Raw genomic sequence first — 22,830 nt, forward strand, 5'->3', positions numbered from 1 at the left:
CACCCTGCAGCACAGAAGAGTTTTTACCTTAAATGAAGAGAATGCATTACAGTAAAAATCCTTAGCCTTTAGGACCACTTTAATCTAGTCAGCTAATGCCCCTCCCTCCCCAGATGACACACAGCGAGTCTAAGGAGAAATTAGTGGGTCGCTGTTGTAGAGTGAGTGATGGTATTTGTACATCCCAAGCTGGGCAATTCTATAGCCATAAAATGCAGTGAGGCTGCATTGCTGGCACTGGTAAGGCTGCATTGCTGGGCACTGGTAAGGGTGCATTGTTTGCCACTGATGAGGCTGCATTTGATGGGCAGTGGTAAGGCTACATTTGCTGGGCACTGGTAAGGCTTATTTGCTGGGCACTGGTAAGGCTTATTTGCTGGGCACTGGTAAGGCTAATTTGCTGGGCACTGGTAAGGCTAATTTGCTGGGCACTGGTAAGGCTAATTTGATGGGCACTGGTAAGGCTAATTTGATGGGCACTGGTAAGGCTGCAATTGCGCGGTCGTGCGATGCTGTACCCAAACAAAATTGACCTCCTTTTTTCCCCACAAATAGAGATTTATTTTAGTGGTATTTGATCACCTCTGCAGCTTTAATTTTTTGCGCTATAAACAAAAAAAGAGTGAAATTTTTTTGAAAAAAAAACCAATATTTTTTACTTTTTGCTATAATAAATATCCCCCCCCCCCAAAAAATATTGGTTTGCGCAAAAAATATAGCATCTACAAATCAGGGGATATAGTTTTATATTAGTTTTATTGATTTATTTTCTTTTTTTACTAGTAATGGCGGTGATTAGCGAATCTTAGCGGACATTGCGAGATTGCGGTGGACATATCGGACACTTTTTAGGGACCATTGACATTTTATACAGCGATCAGTGCTAAAAAATAGCCACTGATTACTGCATAAATGTCACTGGAAGAGAAGGGGTTAACATTAGGGGGTGATCAAGGGGTTAAGTGTGTCCTAGGAAGATGTTTCTAACTGGGTGGGGAAGTGGAATACTGGAAGTAGAGAGAGATCACTGTTCCTGATCACAGAATGGGGATCTGTTTGTTTACATTAACAGATCCCCGTTCTGGCTCTGTGAGGCACAATTGCGGATCGCCGGTAGACATCATGGCCACTTTCATCGACACCAGCGCACGCGCCCCCTATAGCTCTTAAAGCGACCTCTGTACAGCTACAGCGATTCACGCAGGGAAGCCAACCTGCTGCCGCATAGCGACAGTGGCTGGTCATCAAGTAGTTAAGCAATCACATTTAAAGTCATGTTAAATAGGAGTCAGCACACTACTGCCATCATTTAAAGTGTCGCTGATTAACCCCAAGTAAAGTTCAGCTTTCTAGTAGGTCTTTCCTGCCATTTTCTTAGTCGCATCCTACAGCAAAAGCCATCGTCCACAGAGAGCTTCCAAAGCATCAGAGGGATCTCATTGTTAAAAGGTATCAGTTAGGAGAAGGGTACAAAAGAATTTACAAGGCATTAGATATATCATGGAACACAGTGAAGACAGTCATCAAGTGGAGAAAATATGCCACGACAGTGACATTACCAAGACCTTGATGTCCCTGCAAAATTGATGAGAAGACAATAAGAAAACTGGTCAGGGTGGCTGCCAAAAGGCATACAGCAACATTAAAGGAGTGGCAGGAATATCTGGCATGTACTGGCTGTGTAGTACATGTGACAACAATCTCCCGTATTCTTCATATGTCTGGGATATGGGGTAGAGTGGGAAGACGGAAGCCTATTCTTACCAAGAAAAACATCCAAGCCCGGCTAAATTTTGCAAAAACACATCTGAAGTCTTCCAAAAGCATGTGGGAAAATGTGTTATGGTCTTATTAAACCAAGGTTGAACTTTTTGGCTATTATTACAAAAGATTTGTTTGGAGCAAAAACAACATTGCACATCACCAAAAGAACACCATACCTATCGTGAGGCATGGTGGTGGCAGCATCATGCTTTGGGGCTGTTTTTCCAAATACCTGCTAGAAAGCTGAACATGAAGAGGAACTTCATCTTTCAGCATGACAACGACCCAAAGCATACATCCAAATCAACAAAGAATGGCTTCACCAGAAGAAGACTAAAGTTTTGGAATGGCGCAGCCAGAGACCAGACCTGAATCCAATTGAAAATCTGTGGGGTGATCTGAGATCTGAAGAGGGCTGTGCACAGGAGATCTGACAGATTTTGAGTGTTTTTGCAAAAAAAGAGTGGGCAAATATTGCCAAGTCAAGATGTGTCATACTGATAGACTCATACCCCAAAAGAGTGCTGTAATAAAATCAAAAGGTGCCTCAACAAAGTATTAGTTTAAGGGTCTGCACACTTTTGCAACCATATTATTTTTATTTATTTTTTACTTCCCGCCCCCTAAAAGATTTCAGTTTGTTGCTCAACAGAGTTGTGCAGTTTATAGGTCACATTAAAAGTGGAAAAAGTTTTGAAATTACTTCCAAGTACCAGTGCTTTGTTAAATTTAGAGGGGGATCAGAGAGTTAATTAGCTCTGATCCAGTCAAATTGGCTATTCAAATTGGCTCTCTCTCAGCTTGGCTGTGCTGTGGGCTTATTCTGTTGTTCCTGGGGTGCTATTCCCACCCCAGGACGATAGGTGGCAGCAGTGGAGTCGAGGTTTGGGTGCTTTTCCCCAGCAGCCTATCAGGAGGGTTTCTCCTCGCTGTGCATGCTGGGGGAGGGTCTGGGTTCTTCTTCTTCGAGTGCGGCACCCACCTTTTAGGGTGACTGCATCACGGCTCCCCGGCGAAATGGCCTACCAGGCCAGGGTGCACGTGCCACGCGGTTTTCCTGGTTTCCTGGTAAAGCTTTGGCGGTGCCCCAGTAATCGACTGGGTTCCCAATCCTGAGAAGATCCCAAGCGAGATAGCTGTTCGGTGGGGAGTCCATCTGAGGAGAGCCAAGAGAGGCTGGCAATCCAATAGGGTCTCGACAATCCACCGGGGATCTAGGTAACCGAATACTAAAAGGATGGACGTTGGTCACCTGTCAGTCGGTAGCCTGTAAACTACCTGAAGGAGATCCAGGCCAAAGTCTTTTAAGGAGGATTACCTCCGCTACCTCAATCCTAAGGAGGGTCTGTGGCAGAGACTTTTCCTCTCAGTTCCGAGTGATACTCTGCCTGTCAGGTCAGTGATAGAGGCCTGTCCAGGTTCGTTATACCCACTCCGGCTGGAGTGGCGAAGAAGACTAGGTGTTGTTGGAAGCAGGACTGTTTCCCTTTTGATATGCCTGAATCTGCTATTTCTCTTTCTACTTCAACTCTTCTATCACCACAAAGTTTTATTGTTTTTACCCAGCTGGGTAATAAAGAGCACAGAAAGACACACCTGTCGTGGACATTCCGTTAATGCTACATCCACCATACACCCCTAGACGGCGGAGGAGCCATGAGGTAACATGCCACCCAAAACAAACCAGCAGCTCCTTCGGGGGTAGTGCTACATTTACATCACAGAAACAGTCAAACTGACCAATGAGATATATCTGGTGTCAGTAGTAAACCTAACAACAACCATTTAAACACCTGTAGGTTTTTATGTGACTCTAGGCAATTTGCTGCACCCTAGCTGCTGCAACTTGAATTTTCCCAGCAGGTGACATGGCTTAGGCCAAGACACTGACCACATGCTGTTCTACACACCTGTAATGAGTTGCTTGACTGTTGCTGCTTCTGCATTTGAAGCCCAGGATTAACGATAACTTGAGGAGTCAGTGGGGAGACCGAGGGCTTGACTGATCTGCGCTGTGCCTCCCTCTCCAGGATTTCTGCTGGGGTCACATAATGTATCTGCGGTTGTTTCCACTGTCGCTGAGGTTTGAATGGGTCTGTGCTGCTAGAGCTCTGCTGGCTTATCATCTTCTGGTTGTTCCTAAAGACATTTAAAGACATTTAAAGCAAACAAAACTCAGATAATGTCAAGTCACATGACACATTAAGGAATGTAAAGCAGAGCAAAGTTTATTGGATAGCTCAGGATCACTCCTAAGCCCTAAGGAATTCTACAGACGGCATGAGTAAAACACCAATTCTGTATTTGCAAGTTTAAAAAACTGTACAGGTACTCCTCACTTAACGACCAGGTTCCGTTCCATCGACCAGGTCGTTAAACAAATTGTTTGTTAAATGGGGAGTCACAAGTAATAAATATTTTAAGCATTTTTAACTGTACTGTATTGTGAAAAAAAGGTCTAAACACAAAACTCTGGCTCAATAATGTTGTTTTAATTTGCAAAAGTACAGAACACACGGGTGGGGAGAGCTGGTCGTAAAGCAGGTAAGTTGTTAAACGAGGAGTATGTATATATCTGACTTGTCTGCAAGACTGAACTCTCTCTGTTTGAAGATCTGGGGTTTGCTGTAGCTTGGAACCCAAAGATCTAAAATATGACCTCATACTGTTAATAACCCCTTACAATCATCAGTAGTAGATCAGGTAAGGTCCATTTCATGCATTTTGTGTTCACGTGAACAAAATATAAGGAAGAGATCCCCAAAGAGACAGACAACAATAAAAGTATATTTTTTTGCAGACATGGAAGTAGACAAGAAACCTGTACAGAGAAAATACATTGGTTGCTTTTTCTGACATTTCACTTTAAACATGCATGTTACATGGCTAGGGAATTCGGAAACACGCTGTGCAAATCACATGCAGTTCTGCGTGTTGCGATTTCAGCCCATTCAACATTTTTTTCATACTGAAAAATGATCGTGTGTACGCGGCATAAGAGGAAAAATAAGCCAATTCTTTTTCTTGCCATTATCAAGGAGAAAGGTGTGAATGTGGAAGGGGAAAAGGAGTAAAGTGAATAGGAGTCAAATGAGGAGAAAGAGCGAAAGGAGAATGGGGGAGGGTTAGATGGAGGGGAAGGTGGGGGAGTAGAAGGGGTAAGTGAAGGAGAAAGGGGAGGAGTAATAGAGGGTAATAGAGGGAGGAGTAAGTAGAGATGGAGGAGGAAAAAGAAGTTAGATTAGCAATGCATGCCTATTTTTGCCTCTACAGTATGTTGCAGTACCGCTACCTCTCATTTTAAGGCATGCATTATGTTGTTTTTTGGATAGTATTGAGTTAGGGAAAGGTGGCTGTAGGATTCTACACTTACATTTTTACTGCTACTTCCCCTTTCCCCTGGCTGTAGAATTTCACTCCTTCATTTGCTGTTGTCAGTACTTCTCCCTGCATTGTAGAAGTGTGTGCATCCTGTCTCTAGGTTTTCCCACTGCAACTATAACACCAATGCCCTGACTAAAATTAAACTAATTCATAAACTGGTTGCCGGGTGCCTTAGGGAAAGAAGAAATTACCTTTGGGAATATGCCACTGTGGGGAGACCATGGCTAGAAAATTTTCCACTAGTATATTTGGGAAGAGTTGCAGTTCAAAGAGCTTAGACAAAGTGGGGCTCAAACCACCGGACGTGGAGGTGGTTATAGAGTAGCCTTTTTTTTAACAGTTCTAGGTGGCAGTTGATGCATGTTGCTGTCTGGAGCTGCATTTTACAGCCACTGTACAATATGTGTGGCTATTATCTCTCAAATAAAACACACTATTTCATGACAAAACCTGCCTTGTCTCCCCCTCTTACATTTCACACAATCCAACCTGCTTACATAATGTCCAGCCACTGAACAATATTGATGGTCATTGTCTTTCTTATAATATACTTTACATTTTTGGCAAGATAAAATCGGTCTTTTTTTTATTTGCTGCCCATTTATGTGCTCACATACTGTCCTGATGTTGGGCAACATCTTCCGAACACATACCTGAACTCTATATTATTTGGATATTCAAGTAATTGTAGGCGGTCAATCTGCTGCATTTCTAGCAGTGCTTACCCCACCACTCAGCCACAGTTCCCTCTTTCCCAGATCTCTCCCTGGTATTCTTTTCCCATACTCTCTGCCACCTGTTCTGCTTCCCCAGGATAGCAGGTGGGGCTAAAATGTGGCTATAGCCAATCAGAATCGTTCTCTCTTCCTTGCAGCCTGTTCACCAAAGGCTGAGGGAGAAAACGGAAACATCGGCACAGCAGGGAGTATAACCTTTCTGCTTAAAGGAGTTAGTCAATTAGTCAATCAGGGTTACATAACTAAAACTTTCTTTTTAGCTTTGAATAGAGTAGGCAAGGTTAAAACCCTTATGGTATTGTTAATAGCCTGTTTCTTGCTAGGAACATTTTCCTGCAAATGCGGTTTTCAAGATGCCACAAATGTAAGACGAAATCTCCCCAAGGTAAGGAGAAATCCTAACACAGACAGTTGTCACCAGAACATTTATCCCCACTAGAAGGTTTCCCCTCACTTCTTGCTCTGATGACCACTCTAAAATCTAGAACTTCCTTTCACTTTGTGTCTCAGTGACAGTGGTCATTAGGACAAATAGAGGGATATACTGAAATAAAATGTTTCATTTTTTGTTTTGTTTATTGGTTAATACAAATTCTGCTGACATACATAATACATTACATTTCGAACATTTACCGAAGTGCTTCAGGCCTTTTGGAAGTTTGTCCATTTTTGAAATCAGATGCCGCACTATTAATATCTTCACTAATCAACTCCGCCTAGAGAATGTAAAAATAATGATTAAGAAATGTGTGCTTACTGTAACTTTTTCCTCCTTAATATATTTCAGAGTAGATCTTACCCCTACATCATCACACTGAAAGAAGTGGATGTCAGCTTTGGGTTGGTATCTTTCCTGACATACCAATACCAACAGAGAACGGTTCCTTCTTTCTGGGAGAACAGTGTCACAACGCTGGATGGCAGAGATAGGGAATACCTCCAAATCCTCCTGCAAACAAATGAAATTTAAAGAGTAACCACTTTTTTTTATGAAAAGAAAATCACAAATAAAAAAAATATATAAACACATACAATTGCTATAAATTATAATTATGGATATATATATATATATATATATATATATATATATATATATATATATATATATATATATATTTTTTTTTTTATAATTATGGATATTAAAATGGTTTCCTTTCAGTCTGCAACACTGTAATTTTCTGCACAATTCAATGTAATATTGAAACCCGGAGGTGCTCCGTACACAGTTGGTGCATGGAACGCACCAGAAATGTAATTTCCTGCTTCTGTGATTGGCTCACTGATATTTCCAGAAGTCTGCACTAAGATCAAAGTCAGATTTTCTGCAACCTTTGCAACAAAAAATTCAGTTTTGGTGAGATGCTTCTAAAGGGTTATTCACACCCTCCTAGATGGGTGCTAGGATTAGTTAGAATTAGTGCTGACTCACTGAGTTCAGTGGAGCTGTGTTTTGGTTAGGAAAATTTAGTCTGCCTCACTATAATCAGTGTGGCTGTAATTGTGTGTCAGGCAAATTTAGCTGTGCTCACTGTAACCAGGACAGCTGCCTGTGATTAGTTAGGTCTGTTCAGTGTTTCAGCTGCTGCTGTCTGACTGCTCCCTCTGTCTTTCAGAGAGCTGTAGAATTCTCTGGATCATAGTGGAGCTATGCAGATGGCAGTATGAATATATTTGCAGCCCTGGCCAATCCCAGGAAGCAGGGCCCTGAAGGCTGCTGGGAGTCTGCATAAATATTCTGAGACTCTAGGCTTCTTGGCCTTTGCCTGCAGACAAAAGGTCCAACCTGGAGGGCTACTGCCCTCCAGAGCAATGCTGCTATGCACTTGCTGTTCGTGAGGCTGTTCATGATGCGTTTGAGATACCTTTCTTTTGGATAAGCCACCTCTATTTTGTGGTCAAGACATTGAGGTCCTGAAGAAGCAATTTTTGCAAAATGCACCAACCTCTTGACACAGTAACAATAGAGTCAATATTATAGTATCTGATTGGCCTATAATATCTGTATTAAACAAATGTTTTTGTGGTTTTATGAATAATATAATTATTGATTTTTGTAATCAAGACAATATTATATAAACTTCTGGTTATCGCCCTCCCTGGTACCTTTATAGTCCATTCAGCTGTTCTCTACAAACTGTGTCAGTATTAGAGATGGGCCGAACATCCCCACGGTTCGGTTTGCACCAAACTTTTGAACATCGCAAAAGTTCAGACCCTAACCGCAAACCCTATTAAAGTCTATGGGACACAAACCTAAAAAATCTAAAGTCCCCATTTTGAAGGCTTATATGCAAGTTATTGGCCATAAAAAGGGTATGGGGGGCTGGGTACTGCCCTTGGGGACATGTACCAATGCAAGAAAAAAACATTAAAAAAGATTGTATTTAAAGGAGCAGTCATTTTAGTGATGCCTAAAGTAAAATAATAAAACTTATTTTAAATATAGTGCCTGGGGGGGTTTTCATAGTCTGTCTGTAAAGTGGCGCTTCTGTACCATGTATAGAACCTGCTACAGAAAAACTGACATTTATAAAGAAAAAAAAAAAAGACTTTTAAATTGATTTTCCCTGCAAGCTTTCTTTAATTGGACAAGCAAGAATTTAGACGCTGGGAATGTGGGTGGCAGGGAGTGTAATTTTTTTTCAATGCAGTAGCTGGGGCAGAGAAATTTGCCTGCTATTCTCTACAGCTAGTGGTGTGCTGCTGGCAGACGTGTTGCAAAGACCTGTGACACCAGTTGCTATACCAGCATCCCTGTCAGTGGAGGGTGCAGAGAGGCCATGAGATATAGCGGGGGTAGACATGAAAGATGAGGAGTGAGAAGGAGAAGAATTGTGTCCCTTGTCTGTGTGGCTTTCAGGTGCTCTTGAGAGAGAGAGAGAGAGAGAGAGACTTGTAAAGCGCAACACATGCAAACTGAATCGCCTCTGGGCGCTGTATCCATTTCATGGGTAAGGAACCCCTTGACCTCAGAAGAGATGGGTTTTAATCTTTCTCCTGAAGGCCAAGTGGTCCGACTCCAGTCGGATGGTAGTTGGTAGTGCATTCCACAGGCGAGGTCCCTGGACTGCAAATCTTCGATCTCCTTTGGACTTGTATCTGGCTTTGGGTATCTTGCCAATGGGCTTAGTGGTGGAGGTTAAATGCCTTGTCCATCATATGGTACCCAAGTGGCTGGTGTTTTTGCCATGCCTGATCTGCTTGCAACAGAGATTGCAACAGTGCAATCAGCTGCACATGTGCTAAAAAAAGCCCACATAGCTGAGCTGTGGGAAGTGGGCCGGGACTCCACAATCTGATGGAATATTGTGGCTGCTCTCTACTCTTCCATGATGGCTGCCTCTGGAGGACATCCTGCCTTGTTGGGGTTGTGCCTCCCCCTCATTTTCCTCCTCTGCTCTATCTGGCATCCAAGTCACATCAGTGACCTGGGGGAACATGACTGCCAATTTGTTGTTTATCATTGTTCTCCCCTTTCTATAGGCTTATGTTACTCCCTCCCTCTACCTCAGAACCAACATCAGTATCAAGTAATGTCTGTGTATCCTCAAGAAGCAAGTGGCTGACGCTGTGTTTAATTCAGCTGACGCCTCCATGCATGATGCTGGGGCTATGGCAGGAGTAGCTGTGGACAAATAAGTTGCTCTGGCAGCTGTGCACTAGTGTCAGCTTGGGTCATAGAAGAGGAGGAGGAGGAGGATAATTTAGTCAGCCAGTCCACCAACTCCTTGTCATGTTGTGGCTGGATGCAACATCACTAAACAGAGACAAATGTGCCCTGTCTGTGGAAGGACCACATCCACCTTCAGAGCATATCAAAATGTTCACTCTCCTGCGCTGTGTGATAAGTCTCAATGTGTTATCAGACTCTTATCTTGACATGTTAGTATATGTGGCTAATGCGCACCTCGCTGCCTTCCAAAGACTGGGGGAGTCCAAATGAACTGAAAGCATAGAAGAACACAGAGGGCACATAGGCCTAGTGCATTATCCTCAATACATGTTTTTTTTTTTTTTATAAAATAGAGGTGAATATACTCACAACCTATAAAATCATCCACTTAAATCCATATGCGAAAATCCACAACACTTGTAGACACTACCTCTCTTAAAATACAAGAAAGGACTTTTCTTGCTTTGGAAACCGCAGCTTGGCATTGCATGCTATTATTGAGCTCATGAACTACCAAAACCTCCAGATTCTTGTCCACTACAGATTCCCCCAGTTGAACTCCCCCTATTATGTATGATGTATGCATATTCTTAGCCCCCAAGTGCATAACTTTACATTTATCAACATTAAAGGGGTTGTAAAGGTTTGTGTTTTTTCACCTTAATGCATCCTATGGCAACCTGGCAACGATGGCCCCCCAACCCCCCCCCATTTTACTTACCTGAGCCCATTCACCTGCTCGGCTCGGCATCCTCTTCTCCACTGCTTCTTAGCGTTGATCGGATAGATTATTAGCAGCGCAGCCATTGGCTTGCGCTGCTGTCAATCAATTCCAATGACGCGGCCGCCGGGGGGTGGGACCAAGACATACACTCTGTGTCTATGGATGCAGAGTGTATGAAACGGGAGCACACCCGCAAGGTAACCCCCTCGGGAGAGAGGGGGTTAGCTATTGCGTGGAGGACCCAAGACAGCCGCCGAGGGACCTCAGAAGAGGACGGTCAGGGCCACTCTGTGCAAAATGAACTGCACATTGGAGGTAAGTATGATATGTTTGTTATTTAAAAAAAAAAAAGGAAGCTTTACAACACCTTTAAACCTCATCTTCCACATAGTTGCTTAATTATGTACATGGCTGTTTTTTTCCTGTGTTCGAGATACTATTGAAATGTATGTTAAAAAGCAGGGCAGAAGATTTCCTGCATTATACTTTATTGTACAGTGTGTATGACAGTTCTGAGTTTGCAATTGACCTGTTTTGCATTTATTTGTATGTAGTAGGTCCTATTGCAAAGGGTTTGCACTCAAATACATGTATTTGAACACTGTTGTGTTCAAATGCAAAAGGCAGCGTTTGACACCACTATCTACTGTATATGAACAATGACAAACTATTTATATGCTTTATATTTACACTCACAAACAAAAAATTTTGCATTTCATTGCACTATGCTTCAGAATACTTATTTCAGAAAAAACTGCTGAGCATTCCTGAGGCACTCACCTTGGATTCAAAATCTAGGAGTTTAACAGTGGAGCTGTTTACTTGTAACACCATTTCTTGGATCCAGACTTTACTTTTAGCATCCATCACAGTTAGTTTACGAATGGCATCCTCCACTGTATGGACATCATCATCCTCATCAATTGTGAATGTCACCAAATGCTGAAAAAATGGATATTCCATCAAATAAAATATTTATACTCATGTTATTACCAATGACATTAACTTTTAAATGTTCCCCACTATTTTCTTTTAATGATTGTAAGTGAAATGTTAATGTAAATAAAGTGAATTTTCGAATAAACTACACTATGTGGGGTCCCTTACAAGTGCCACACGTCCATTTTTCCTAATGTGAGCTTCATTTGAGATGACCAAACCACAGCATAGAGAAACATTGATAATATCACTGTAGTTGATGTTGGATTGACCCTTAGACAGGAAAGTGCATTTGTCCTGTGTTCCAGGTCAGGGGCGGACTGACAACTCATGGGGCCCCCGGGCAATTGGAGATTATGGGCCCCCCAGGCAATTGGAGATTATGGGCCCCCAAGCCAATAGATTATGGGGCCACACAGTATACACACACACACACACACACACACACACAGTATACCGTATTTTCCGGCGTATAAGACGACTGAGTGTATAAGACGACCCCCTAATTTTCCAGGAAACATTTTGGTTTTGGGATATACTCACTGTATAAGACTACCCCCTTCTTACTAGTCTTTCTGGAAGCTGAGGGGTAGCCAGAACCGCTGACAGAAACAGGCTTTTTCAAATCTCACTGTGCCATTACATTACATTCCTCACTGTGCCATTACATTACATGCCCCCACTGTGCCATCACTTGCCCCCACTGTGCCATCACTTGCCCCTCACTGTGCCATCACTTGCCCCTCACTGTGCCATCACTTGCCCCTCACTGTACCATCACTTGCCCCTCACTGTGCCATCACTTGCCCCTCACTGTGCCATCACTTGCCCCTCACTGTGCCATCACTTTCCCCTCTCTGTGCCATCACTTTCCCCCATTGTGCCTAAACTTGCCCCCCAGTGCAATCACTGCAAACACTCACTTTTTTGCAGGCGGTGACAGTCTCCGTGCTGCGAGCGCGAGCGTCAATGATTTGAAAGCCGCGCCTTCTCCTCAGACTGTCCTGTGTTAGGCGGAACACAAATCTTCCCCTCTGTTCTGTGTTCCGCATCTGTGATAGGAGGAACACAGAACAGAGGCGCTGCTGGGAAGATTTGTGTTCCGCCTATCACAGAACACTCTGAGGAGAAGGAGCGTCTTTTAAATCATTGTCTCTGGCAGCACGGAGACCGTCCCCGGCGTATAAGACGACCCCCGGCTTTGGATGCAGATGTTTTTGCATCCAGAAAGTCGTCTTATACGCCGGAAAATACGGTACATACACAGTACACAGACACACAATATACACACACACAGAATACACACCTAAAAAAGGTACTGGAGAGGCGGGGCAGCTATAATCTTGAGGCCTCGTACACACCATCGAACATGTCCGATGAAAACGGTCCGCGGACCGTTTTTATCGGACATGTCCGCTCGGAGATTTCGGTCTGATGGCTGTACACACCATCAAACCGAAATCCCCGCGGACAGACAGCGCGGTGACGTGGCGGTGACGTTGATGCCGCCACGTCACCAAACCAGGAAGTAGAATATTTCCATGCATGCGTCGAATCCATTCGACGCATGCGGGAGATATCTGTCCGCTGGTTAGGTGTACTAACCAGCGGACATGTCAGACGGACGGGTTTCCAGCCGACAAGTTTTAAAGCATGCTTTAAAACTTGTCTGTTGGAAAAACCTGTCTGCTAGGCTGTACACACGGACCAGTTTCAGCAGACATGTTTGATCGTGTGTACAGGGCCTGAGATTTAAAAACAAAAAAACACAGATTTGTACATACTGTCCCTGGTTTTACTGAGGCTGGCAACCCTGGTGGGGCCCCCTAGTGGCATGGGGCCCCCAGGCAGTGCCCGAGTGCCCGAATGGTCAGTCCGCCCCTGTTCCAGGTCCACAAGTTGAGGTGAGCAAATATATTGGTGGTGGGAGTCACTATAAGAAGAGTGAATTATCAAGACATAAGTCTTCACGTGGTGCAAAAATTGACTCAAGATATTTATCGCAATTGATCTACTTATAGACTGCAGATTGTTGCTTTATTTGTCAATTATTTACTGTATTTATTGATATGTTTATTAGATGGGGGCATATTCACTGGTATATTGTTATTTTTTTTGAACATATTGATGTGTGTGTATCCATATAGATACATTCATTTCATTTATACTCATGAGTATGGCAATACTACGTGTGATACTTTTTCAAGGTTTGAACTGATTACGGTATATATTGGACATTGCATCTTGTGTATCACACAAATCAACGAATAGAATCAAAATAAATGTACTTGAATGGTCAACTCTATATGAGTGATCAAGTAATATAGCTTAGTGTAGCATCACCTATAGCAGCCCCTGTTTCTATAAGCCAAACAATTCTAGCATACTGGTATTGGAATGCCATGCTCATGGGCCAGGGAGTGCAGGAGTTTAAAGGCAGGAAGAATAAAAGACTTCTTGCGGTTTTTATGAGTGCAGTTGTCCACAGGGGATGACTGGGACTGGTGTCTCACAGAAACTTAGTCAGATGGGTCAGTTCAGGTGCACGCAGAGACATATTCGACAACAGGCAAAGGATCGGTCCAGGCGACAGGCAGAAATGTGGTCAATAAACAAGCCAGGATTAGTACATGCCTTGGTTGCGATGCTTTACATTGCAGCTGTGGCAGGAATTATATAATTCCCAGAAGGAATCCCAGAATAGTGCCCTCTGCGCCGGAAGTGACGCAGGCGAGCTTGGTGCTCGTGGATTGACACGCTTTGTTTATGTTAGTAATGTGAGTACCCTGTATGACGTTTTATATGTAATAAACACCATTAGTTTTATAAAAGTACTGCACTATTCTGGGATTCCTTTCACCTTCCCCCTGCTATCATATATGCACAGCAATTTGGAGATCTGGTACACTACGGATGCAACAACCGTTCCCTATACCCAGTGATTATATCTATAACCTCCAAGGGACCATCCAGGCAGGCTGGACCATAGCCAAAACCTTCAGGCTTTATTTACATGCTGTAACCTCACAGCAGTGAGGTAAGGGGCCATCTATTTATCCCAGTAAAGGCTCTGAAGAGCCGTCACTCTGCACTTATCACCTTATGTGCGATTGAACATATTAGGACTTTGTTTACATCATCACATTTGTGATTTAGCACGTTCACTTATGCACTTTTGTATTCTCTTGTGAAAGTTTACACAGCATATGTTTATTTACATTATTTACGTGTATCCATTTCATAGTATTGTGATATTTAGGCACTGTATTGATTTTTTTTTTATAATTCAAGCTTTTATTATCGAACAAAATACAGTTGACAATCACCACACATAGCAGGTATACAATGCAAAGAACAAATAGCATGAATGCATATGGTCAAAAAGAAAAATGATTACAACAGAGAGAGAACAGCTGTAGATACACCGGCCTAGCACAGAGAAAAGGCAAACGGTCAAGGGCTCAGATCCTAGATAATGGCAAAGTGCACAGCTTTATAAACGTCTCAAGCATGATGCATATAACCTAGAGCTAACTGCAGTGCATAATATTCTACACAAGCGATAATAATTATATATTTTTGTAGCGGCATGGGAAGCAAAGCAACCCATTGGCGGAGAGGGTCCAAACACGGGGCAACCGAGAGAGTAATGCTCAACAGGATATGCTCCGTATCTGACTAAATCGCCCATGTTTGGACAAAAATGGTGGGGGTGAGAAGGAGGAGAAACATGGGAAAGGGGAGGGACAGGGCACTGTATTGATTTGCACTTTATTGTCACTTGCACAATATGTTGCTTCATTGACTTGCACTTTATTGCCACTTGCACAACATGTTGCACCTTGCACTACTAATGATTTTAAGTGTTTGCTTTTTATGACCAATTTTTTGTATTTATTACAACAGCTCAGCACTACCTTTTATATACATATTCACTTAGGTTGTGGTACACCCTCCAGTGTTTTGTAGCCGTTAGACATGTGCAATTCGTTTAGTTTCTAATTCGTTTTTTAACGAAAATTCGGAAATTCGTTAATTTCGAATTTTCGTTTTCACAAATTTTTTATTTACGAATTTTCGGACTTCCGAAAATTTTGAATTTCTGAATTTTCGTATTTCCGAAAAATCGAATTTACGAATTTTTGAATTTTCGTATTTCCGAATTTTTAAATTTCCGAAATTTCGAATTTCGGAATTTTTAATTTCCGAATTTTCGTATTTCCGAATTTCGGATTTTCGGAAATACAGTACGAACATTTTTCTTTTTAATTTAAAAAATCCAGAATTTTCGAAATTTTATTTTTCGAATTTACGAATTTTTAATTTTGGAATTTTTTATTTTCGAAATTTCTAATTTTTAATTTTCGAATTTCGAAATTTTCAATTTTCTAATTTTCTAATGTCGAAATTTTCAATTTTCAAATTTTTTATTTTTCCAATTTACGAACTTTTAATTTTCGAAATTTCGAATTTATGAATTTTCGAAATTTATAATTCTCGAAATTCCAAATTTTCTAATTTTCGAAATTCCGAATTTTCGAAATTCCGAATTTTCGAAATTCCGAATTTTCGAAATTTCGAATTTTTCATTTTAGAATTTTTGAAACTTCTTTTTCGAAATTTCAAATGTCCGAATTTCGGAATTTTAAATTTCCGAATTTTCGTATTTCCGAATTTTTAAATTTCCGAATTTTCGTATTTCCTAATTTCGGATTTTCTGAAATATGAAACATTTTCGTTTTTTTTTTATTTAAAAAATCCAGAATTTTAGAAATTTCGAATTTTTCATTTTTTATTTTCGATTTTTTCAATTTTAGAAATTTCGTATTTCCGAATTTTTAAATTTCCGAATTTTCGTATTTCCGAATTTCTGATTTTTTTATTTTCTAATTTTTCATTTTCGAATTTTAGATTTTTTTTCGAATTTTGGAATTTTGGATTTTTCAATTTCGAATTTTTCTATTTTGAATTTTTCAATTTCAAATTTTCGGAAATTCGGAAAATTTTTCAATTTTAGAAATTTCTAATTTTTGAAATTTTCTAATTTTAGAAATTTCGAATTTTTGAAATTTTCAAATTTTCGAAATTTCGAATTTTTCATTTTCGAAATTTCGAATTTTGGAATTTTAAATTAGGGTCAGTGTTCATGACTTAATAATAAGTAAGAGACTAGTCAAAAATGGCATCCATGGGAGAGTTCCAAGGCGAAAGCCACTGATGACCAAAAAGAACACAAAGTTTCATCTCACATTTACCAAAAAACATCTTGATTATCCCCAAGTCTTTTGGGCCAATATTCTTTGGACTGATGAGACAAAAGTTAAACTTTTTGGAAGGTGTGCATCCTGTTACATCTGGCGTAAAACTAACACAGCATTTCATAAAAAGATCATCATAGCAAGTTAAATATGGTGGTGGTAGTTTGATGGTCTGGGGCTGCTTTGCAGCTTAAGGACATAAATGACATGGCATAATTGATGGAACCATGAATTCTGTGCTCTACCAGAAAATCCTGGAGAAGAATGTCTGCCCATCAGTTTGTAACTTCAACTTCAAGCTCACCTTGGTTATGCAGCAGGACAATCCACACACCAGCAAGCCCACCTCTAAATGGCTCAAAAAAAAAAAAATTAAGGTTTTGGAGTGGCCTAGTCAAAGTCTGGACTTAAATCCAATTAAGATGCTGTAAATTGCCTGTAAAAGACAGAATCACCTTCAAGGCACTCTGTCTAACGCATAAGTGTGTTCAAGGAAATGCCCCCCAATATCTATGCGAAAAACTAAAAGCTCACAACCCCAATCGCGTTCTGCGATCCACCAACCAAAATCTACTCCAGATACCCAAAGCCAGATACAAGTGCAAAGGAGAACGAAGATTTGCAATCCAAGGACCTAGACTATGGAACGCTCTACCAACCAGCATCTGACTGGAGGTGAACTACTTGGCCTTCAGAAGAAAAATCAAAACCCATCTCTTCTGAGGGCAAAAAAGTTTACTCAGGGAATACATACTAAGGGCTAAATTCACGTAGATCCGCGTATCTTTGTGGCGGCGTAAAGTATCCGATTTACGTTACGCCTCCGCAACTTAGACGGGCAAGTGCTGTATTCTCACCATATTCTGGCTTGGGCAGTGGAACATGTTCCTTGCCTGTCCGCAGTCTTCATCCCACCAACAGTTGTTCCTGGGAGTCTGGTCCCTACGTCCCAATGTTTTTCTGGCCATATGCCAGAGATGGGGACCCCAGACGTAGATCTGTTGGCATCCAGATGCAACAAGAAGTTGGACAGCTTTGTGTCAAGAACAAGGGATCCTCTCGCACTCGGGTCAGATGCGTTAGTGACCCTGTGAGATGAGTTTTCACTGATTTATGCATTTCCCCCAGTTCAGCTGCTACTGCGTCTTCTTTGCAGAATCAAGGAGGAAGGGAAGCCGGTAATTCTAGTAGCTCCGGCGTGGCCCAGAAGATCCTGGTGTGCAGAGATTATGAGGATGGCAGTAGGGGTTTCGTGGACTCTTCCATCTCGTCCAGACCTGCTGTCGCAAGGGCCGATATTCCATCCTACCTTACAGTCACTAAATTTGACAGGGTGGGTGTTGAAACCCACATCCTAAAGAATCAAGGGCTTTCAGGGTCAGTGATTACCACCCTGATTGGCTGCAGTCTCTCGGGAGACTTGTGGAGGAGGTCGTCGCTGCACTACCATAACCAGGCTTATTTCTGCCTGAATATCTGGCTTCCAGCCGGCATCCAGACTTGGTTATTATCCTCACTTCTGCTACCAGGAAGTTTGGCATCCATTGAGGACTGACAGAGGGGATTGTTTACCCTCTCCCTTCTCTCCTTTCCTTTAGGCTCTACCCTCCTTCATTGAAGACTTTTATTATTTTTATTTTGGGTCGTTTTTATACTCCTTACAATACGCCCAGCAGCCCGGACATAGTCTACCTTTTTCCTCTATTGTTGCTAGGAAATTCCTATGCTCAATACGTATCGTTCATGGATTAATTCCTATACTAACAATTATTATCTTCAAAACCACACTGCTGACTCCGTGAGGAAGCGCTGTCAAAGCGCGAAACCGGTCGAGTCTACTAACGCAGCAAGCCACACCACCGCAGACATACCCCTGCCTGCATTTCCATAACTTGACAGGATTACCAATTATATTTATGCACTTTATTTCATATTTTTTAAAGTGTTCAATCTCATTGTGGATACATTGTTACTTTGTGTATGATTCCTGTTAATGTTTATGGATAGGTTTGCTCAGTTAGCCTTTCAGATAGTTTTTTGCTGGAAACGGCAATTACTCCTTCCCTTGTTCTATATATACTATGATATTTTATATCTAAATAAACAAAAAACCTTTTAGATAAAATTCTCTCCTTGTGTGAATATATTCTGACCAACCAAACTGTGCCTAAAAAGTCCAAAAACTAGCCCTCAGTTATTTCCTTTATCATTTATACTAGGACGTGGCACCTTTTTTATTTTGTAATATCCACATGCACACTACATGTGAGGATATTCTGATCCCCCTTTTTTCAAACCACCCTGATTAATGCTAGAAAGCCGGCGTCTAGGACCTTATATTATAGGGTCTGGAGAGCCTATGTCTCCTGGTGTGAAACCAAGGGTTGGCATCCTCGAAAGTATGTCATAGATAGGATTCTTGCCTTTCTACAGTTGGGGGTAAAAATGAAGCTGGCCTTTAATACAGGCAAGGGTCAGATCTCGGCCTTGGCAGTATTTTCCCAAAGGTCGCTTGCTTCAAATTTTTTGGTTTAGGCCTTTATACAAGGGGTAACTCGGATAAGTCCACCAGTCAGATCACCCATGTGCCCATGGGATCTGAATCGAGTACTGTCGGGTTTGCAAAGACAGCCCTTTGTGCCAATACACAATATTCCTTTGCTTCTTTTGGCAAAGAAATTAGTTGCAGTAACCTCCTCAAGAAGAGTATCAGAATTGCTTGCGTTTGAGCCATATTTGATTTTCATAGGGACAAGGTGAGGTTGCGTCCTCACCCACCCCTAGGTAATGTCAGGTTTTTCATATGAACCAGGATATTTCCCTACCTTCAGTTTTTCCAGAACCATGTTCTGCAGGTGAGGAGTTATTACATTCTCTGGATGTAGTAAGGGCAGTTAATTTTTATCTGGTAACAACTGCCCAGATACGGAAACTGACGCTTTGTTTGTGTTATCAGAAGGCCCCAGAAGAGGGGCAGGCAGCATCAAAATCGACCATTTCTAGGTGGATTTGTCAGGTTATTGCTCAGGCTTCTGTTTTAAAAGGGGAAGATTCCGCCTTTTCATCCTAGAGCGCACTCTACCAGGGCAGTCAGTGCTTCTTGGGCAGTGCATCGCAAAGCCCCTGTGGCTCAGATTTGCAAAACCGCAACATTTTCATTAGTGCATACATTCACAAGTTTCTGACAGGTGGATGTAGGTCAGCAAGAGGAATGCCGCCTTGGGCGCAGTGTTCTGCAGGCAGCAGTAGAGGTTCTCACATCTGACGGAGGTTTGCTTATTTTGTGTGTCTCCCTCCCCTTAGGTAACTTTGCTTTGGGACAATGCACAAATATTGAATATAGTAAAAAATGATAAAATCAACCAAAGTCTTTATCAAATAATACAGCAGCGCTAGTTGTCACTGGTAACTCAATGTGACCACTCTTTTCCATGTGTAATCATACATAAAAGCAGGAAAGTTCTCCAGAAGTCAAAGTTTGAGTCAAAGTCCAGTGAGAGAGGTGTTCCTAAGAAAGTAGTGAGCTGTCTGCTATATATATATATATATATATATATATATATATATATATATATATATATATATAGCTTTGCTACAAAACTGAGGATCTCCCTGTATGGGAGGGGTTATATAGGGAAGGGACTTCCTGCCTTGATTATACCAGTGTCCATCACCTGAAGGTGGGCGTATAACACATATAGTAATTACCAACAATGAGCTGCAGCGTGTTCGCATGGTACACGTGCAGAGCCCGCCAGGAAGTCTGCACGACGCTGCGCTAATCATAGTCAGGGAGACATTGTCCCGATGCTCGGCTGCATGCGCAGTGGGTGCCCGGCCGTGAAACCGAAAGCTGTCATGGCTGGGTGCCCACACTTAGAATGAAGACTCCGGCCAGAGAGGGGGGAAGAGGAGCGGAGCCCCGGTCGGCACGTCGCTGGAACGTGGATCAGGTGAGTTTATGTTTATTAAAAGCCAGCAGCTACACTTTTTGTAGCTGCTGACTTTTAATAAACTTAAAAAATTACTAGAACACCCCTTTAAAAACTGCATTTTGTATTTACTCAGGTTATCTTTGTGTAATATTAAAATGTGTTTGATGATCTGATTAATTTAAGTGTGACAAATATGCAAAAAAATATTAAAATCAGGAGGGGGCAAAATATTTTCACAGTACTGTATATATACATACATACATACATACACACTGGGCTAGATTCAGCAAGAATTTACGCCGGCGTATCTATTGATACGCTGCGTTAATTCAAAGCTGCGCCGGCGTATCTTCTTTCTGTTTTCAGAAAGCAAGATACGCCGAAATTAGGCTAAGATCCGACTGGCGTAAGTCTCTTACACCGTCGTATCTTAGTTGCATATTTACGCTGGCCGCTAGGTGGCGCTTCCGTCGATTTCAGCGTAGAATATGCAAATGAGCTGGATACGCCGATTCAGAAACGTACGTGCGCCCGGTGGAATTTTTTACGTCGTTTGCGTAAGGCTTTTTCCGGCGTAACGTTACTCCTGCTATATGAGGCATAGCCAATGTTAAGTATGGACGTCGGGACAGCGTCAAATTTTGCGTCGTTTGCGTAAGTCGTTTGCGAATAGGGCTTTGCGTAAATTACGTTCATGTCGAAAGCATTGACTATTTTCGACGTGATTAGGAGCATGCGCACTGGGATACGTTCACGGACGGCCATTCGTTAGAGACGTCATTTACGTGGGGTCATGTTTTATTTACATAAAACACGCCCACCTCTTGACAATTTGAATTCGGCTTACGCCGGCAGATTTACGCTACGCGGCCGCAACTTACGGAGCAAGTGCTTTGTGAATACTGCACTTGCCTCTCTAAATTGCGGTGGCGTAGCGTAAATAACATACGCTACGCCCGCACAAACTTACGTCCCCCTACCTGAATCACCACATGTGTCTTATGTTGGTAGTGGACCTTACATTCAGCTAACATGCTTTATTATTGGAAAAAAAAAGGCTGACATCTGTGAAAGCCCCAAATACATGCATGTCACTTTATGAATGGTAAGCAAACAAAGAATACATTCCTGCATACTGAATGAGGATGGCACTGCATATTCAGCAAAGACCAAGATACTTACATTCACGGGGTATTCTGACACATCAGCCATGATGACATTTGAATATCTCTTCCTTTGTTCTGTCGAGTAAAAGGAAAATATATATTACAAAAAAAAAAAAGCTTGACTTTTTCTTGCCATTTTTGTAGTATGTACATTTTAAATGACTGATTACATAAAGCTGGAATGTTAAAAAAGCCAATGTGCACACAAATGCTGTGTCAGTGTAATAACACTCAATAACATAAATGAGGGAGGAGAAGCTTCCTTACAAAAAGTAACACATATACCATATTCCCTTTCAAACACACAGATATTGACACCCTCTTATACTGGCTGTGCCATTTCTTAAAGGGGTTGTAAAGGTTTGTCTTTTATTCTCTAAATAGCTTCCTTTAAGCTAGTGCATTGTTGGTTCACTTACCTTTTCCTTCCATTTCCCTTCTAAATGTTTTTTTTCTTTGTCTGAATTTCTCACTTCCTGTTTCTCCTCAGTAAGCTTTCCACCATCATCCGAGCGGTGGAAAGTCATTTAGAACACCTTACTGAAGAGGAACAGGAAGTGAGAAATTCAGACGAAGAAAAAAAAACATTTAGAAGGGAAATTGAAGGAAAAGGTAAGTGAACCAACAATGCACTAGCATAAAGTAACCTATTTAGAAAATAAAAAACAAATCTTTACAACCCCTTTAAATTTTTGTTTTATAGAATGCTGTGGCACGCAACATTCTATGAGACTTAGAACTGTCCAACATAGAGTTTGCCATCTACTACACCACTTGTAGAAAAACATGGCATTCTCTCTTTGGCTGGATTCACACCTATGGCATTTTTTGTGCTTTTTGCATTTTGCAGATTTGCACTACAGAACGTGTTCCATAGGAAACCATGTTAAATGGACTGTAGAGCAAATCTGCAAAATGCAAAAAGCACTAAAACGGCATAGGTGTGAATAAAGCCTGAGGCCTGATTCACACTTGTGCAGGTTGCAGTTTGCATATTGCAGGTGCATTTTGCGTTTTTTAAATACACATCTTTAAACTATTGAAGTCTATGGGACCAAAAAACAGAAAAAAATGTCCCTTTCCATAAAATGCACAGATATGAACTGTATCCATAGGAAACTACAGTATGTTAAATGGATTGTAGTGTGTTCTTCAAAACTGAAAGTGCAATAAAAATGCATAGGTGTGAACCAGGCCTTATTGAAAAGACTGCAACATGTGTGACTGCCAACTTAGCAACACTGACATGT

General features: G+C 41.6%; 1 protein-coding gene across 2 annotated transcripts in view; it reads right to left on the minus strand.

Annotated features, from left to right (window-relative positions):
* The window catches only part of EPS8L1 (EPS8 like 1), a 234,433-nt gene that overhangs the window by 67,990 nt on the left and 143,613 nt on the right, over positions 1-22,830 (minus strand). For both annotated transcript variants that reach the window (XM_040327622.1, XM_040327623.1), the window contains 5 exons: positions 21,597-21,655; positions 11,063-11,224; positions 6,685-6,834; positions 6,519-6,601; positions 3,675-3,903 (listed from right to left, as the gene is read on the minus strand). In XM_040327622.1, the coding sequence (XP_040183556.1) occupies positions 3,675-3,903; positions 6,519-6,601; positions 6,685-6,834; positions 11,063-11,224; positions 21,597-21,655 (683 nt within the window). The remainder of the gene's footprint in view (positions 1-3,674; positions 3,904-6,518; positions 6,602-6,684; positions 6,835-11,062; positions 11,225-21,596; positions 21,656-22,830) is intronic.

Source organism: Rana temporaria, chromosome 10 (genome assembly GCF_905171775.1).
Source record: "Rana temporaria chromosome 10, aRanTem1.1, whole genome shotgun sequence".
NCBI lineage: Eukaryota > Metazoa > Chordata > Amphibia > Anura > Ranidae > Rana > Rana temporaria.